The sequence below is a fragment of the Hippopotamus amphibius genome, chromosome 15, assembly GCF_030028045.1.
Source record: "Hippopotamus amphibius kiboko isolate mHipAmp2 chromosome 15, mHipAmp2.hap2, whole genome shotgun sequence".
Lineage (NCBI taxonomy): Eukaryota > Metazoa > Chordata > Mammalia > Artiodactyla > Hippopotamidae > Hippopotamus > Hippopotamus amphibius.
This window is the reverse complement of record NC_080200.1, coordinates 62,445,733-62,448,524: the sequence shown is the minus strand read 5'-3', so window position 1 is coordinate 62,448,524 and position 2,792 is coordinate 62,445,733. Positions and strand designations below refer to the sequence as shown.

Sequence of the window (2,792 nt, the reverse complement as noted above, 5' to 3'; positions counted from 1 at the left end):
TTTCCCGCACCCAAGAAGATGAATACCTCCCTGGATCTTCTGAAGCAAAGACCTCAGTTTAGTACAACCAGGCTTGCATGTCTTAGGTTTATAAACCAATATTTGAATCCATGTGATTGGTGATTGGCAAATCCAAACTTAAGCACATTTTCTATCATCACACATGAACTTACAAGCTTTAGCCAAAATGAGGAACATCTTTTGCTTCACTGGAAGAAAAGGGATCTGAAGTTGTTTTAGAAATATACATATACATCTTAGCTAGCATCCGACTTCATCAGCCAAATAGAAAATGCATTTGTGACTTCAAGCAGATGGAGACACCTCCAGCCCACCCACCTACTGATGACACTTTGTTGGGAAGACATGCAATGTAGTAGGAGTTCCAAATTGCCACCATCCGTTGAAAGGGTCCCAAAGCCGAGCACACAAGTGCAAAATGAAATATCCTTGCAAGCTATTGTCTGTTCGGTGTGTCCAATTAGGGGAAATGGAAAATGAGAGTTCAGCCCTTGATTTCTCTTCCTCTTCCATCTGTCTGCCTTTTCATCCGTTAATGGGGCCCGTCACCACAACATCTAGGATTCAGGCAGCATGGAGCAGGTGAACCTGCTTACAAGGACGGAGAGAGCCAGCCTGTCCTCAGCTTCCTCTCTGATCTGATGAGGAAAAACGGTTCTATTGTCTGTGACTGTAACAAACAGTGCAGAAACAATATCCAAGAAGACTAGAAATGAGTAGTCAGCCCTGCCAGTCAGGGTAACTCATCTAAGACCAGGAGCCAGACACACAGGGTCCCCACGACATTCATGCGTTCTTCTGACGTCACAGGTTCAAATATGTGCTTTCCTATTTCTTGAAACTTTTTATCTTGAGATAACTGTAGATTCACATGCAGTTGGAAGAAATAATACGGAAAGATCCTGTGCTACTTACCCAGTCTTCCCCAATTAGGTAACATCTGGCAAGATGATAGTACAATATTACAGCAAGGGGACTGACATGGATGTAATCCACCAACATGTGCTATGCTTTGAAAATCAATGTATCCCTTTGAAAAAGGAACAAATCCATAACAATGTCTCAGGTTGGACAAACAGTCTTTAGATGATGTTTTGTGTATTTATGAACAAACTTCTTTGTTTGGCTGAGGGAGGCATGGCTGGCACCTGTCCACTCACCGAACGGTCGGTTCTTGGACTGGATCAAAGTTCTCTCTCACTGACAGCACTTTCTGGGGAGGAGCAATTTCTTTGCATTTTGTTTCATTTTAGGATTTCCTAAAATTAAGGTAATAGAGTGTCCAGATTGGTATGAACCAACCATGAAGATGAGAAACAGGAATATAAAGCTTCTAAGGTTGAAAATTCGATAAAAAAGCAAAGCAGATGTCATGTAGTGGCACAGGTAGAGGACCAGGAAGGACAGGATGGAGAGAAGGGTGTTGATGTACACACGCATGTCGGGGGTCCTGGGGCCTGTTGCTGTGTTTCTCATCTGCCAGGTGTGTCTCCCCAGGTAAAATAGCAACAGCAGAGAAGAAATCAGGAAGATAAGTAATGGTAGTGAGTGCCCAACGAAAAGAAAGGCAAACTGTAAAGCAGGTATGTCTTTGAATTGAGTGGTTGCATTTGGGGACAAAAGGCCCAGGAAGTCTTCTTTGGAAAATGCCCATCTATTTTTACTGTGGAAAAAAGCAGAGCTAGATGCATATAGCAGAGATCCAAGAATGAGCCAAGGAACCAGCTTGGAGATCTTCATCTTCAACAGGAAGAAGAGTGGGTGAGCAACGGGGGCAATCTTGGCGCAGTAGAAAACGCTGAGCCATGTGGCAAGCCAAAGTCCCAAGTCATTTACAAATGTGAGAACCGCAAACTTCTCAGTAAGCGGAGGGAATTAGATCAAGGAAAGAAAGGCCAGGTCAATGGAGAAGACGGCCAGCTGCAGACAAATCCTGGAAATTGCCAGGCAGGAAACGAGGAGATTCAACGGAATCATTTTTTTCTGTTTGATCAAGTCCATGCCGTTCACAACCACGATGATGCCGTTTACTAAAACCCCAGTGAGAAATTGTATCATTGCCAAAAGAAGGTGGATAATGAGGTGAGGCTCCAGCATTTTGAGAAGGAAAAAAATCACTTACTGTAAAAAATGATGTGTTATCTTTGGACAGTTTGGATTATTTGAGTTTTCTACTTTTTCTTCAGCTAGATTAGAACCGCTTTGGAGGACACAACTCTTAACAATAAAGATGATGAGGTAGGAACGTGGTGGACATTTGTTTCTATCACCGTTTTCTCAATTTAGTTCCGAGGCAGTCAAATAGGAAAGAGATACTCTAGCAATAATTTGCTTCTTAATGATGGCATTTGCATTTTCCAGATCTACTTAGCTTTCAACTTCATCACAAGCAAATGATGGAATTGGACACCTTCAAGGCTGGGAGAAGGGCTCCTCCACTACATAAGCAGTGGAAGTTTTCTCAAGCCTTCATCTCCACCATGGATATTTAATTGTGCCTACAGATGTGATTCTACTTAACATTCTTTACAGAAAACTATTTTGTGACCATCACTTATGCTATAATGATGTATAATGATGTAGTACAACCAGCAACATAAGCCTCCTAAGTAGTAGTTCTCTAATATGCAATGGTTGAGGAATTCAAGACCACCTAAAATTTAAAACAGTTATGTAATAAAACATACGTGATAAAATGCAAAGCAAGACAAATTGTAACGGCAAAGTAATTAGGCTTATACATCTGTGTATCCAAGAGGTCAAAAGCTTAA

General features: G+C 41.7%; 1 protein-coding gene across 1 annotated transcript; it reads right to left on the bottom strand.

Annotated features, from left to right (window-relative positions):
* Window positions 1-1,218: 1,218 nt before the first annotated feature.
* TAS2R1 (taste 2 receptor member 1) lies at window positions 1,219-2,118 on the bottom strand. The gene is given in 1 exon segment (XM_057710519.1): window positions 1,219-2,118. A coding segment is annotated over 1 exon segment (900 nt).
* Between the last annotated feature and the right edge of the window lie 674 nt (window positions 2,119-2,792).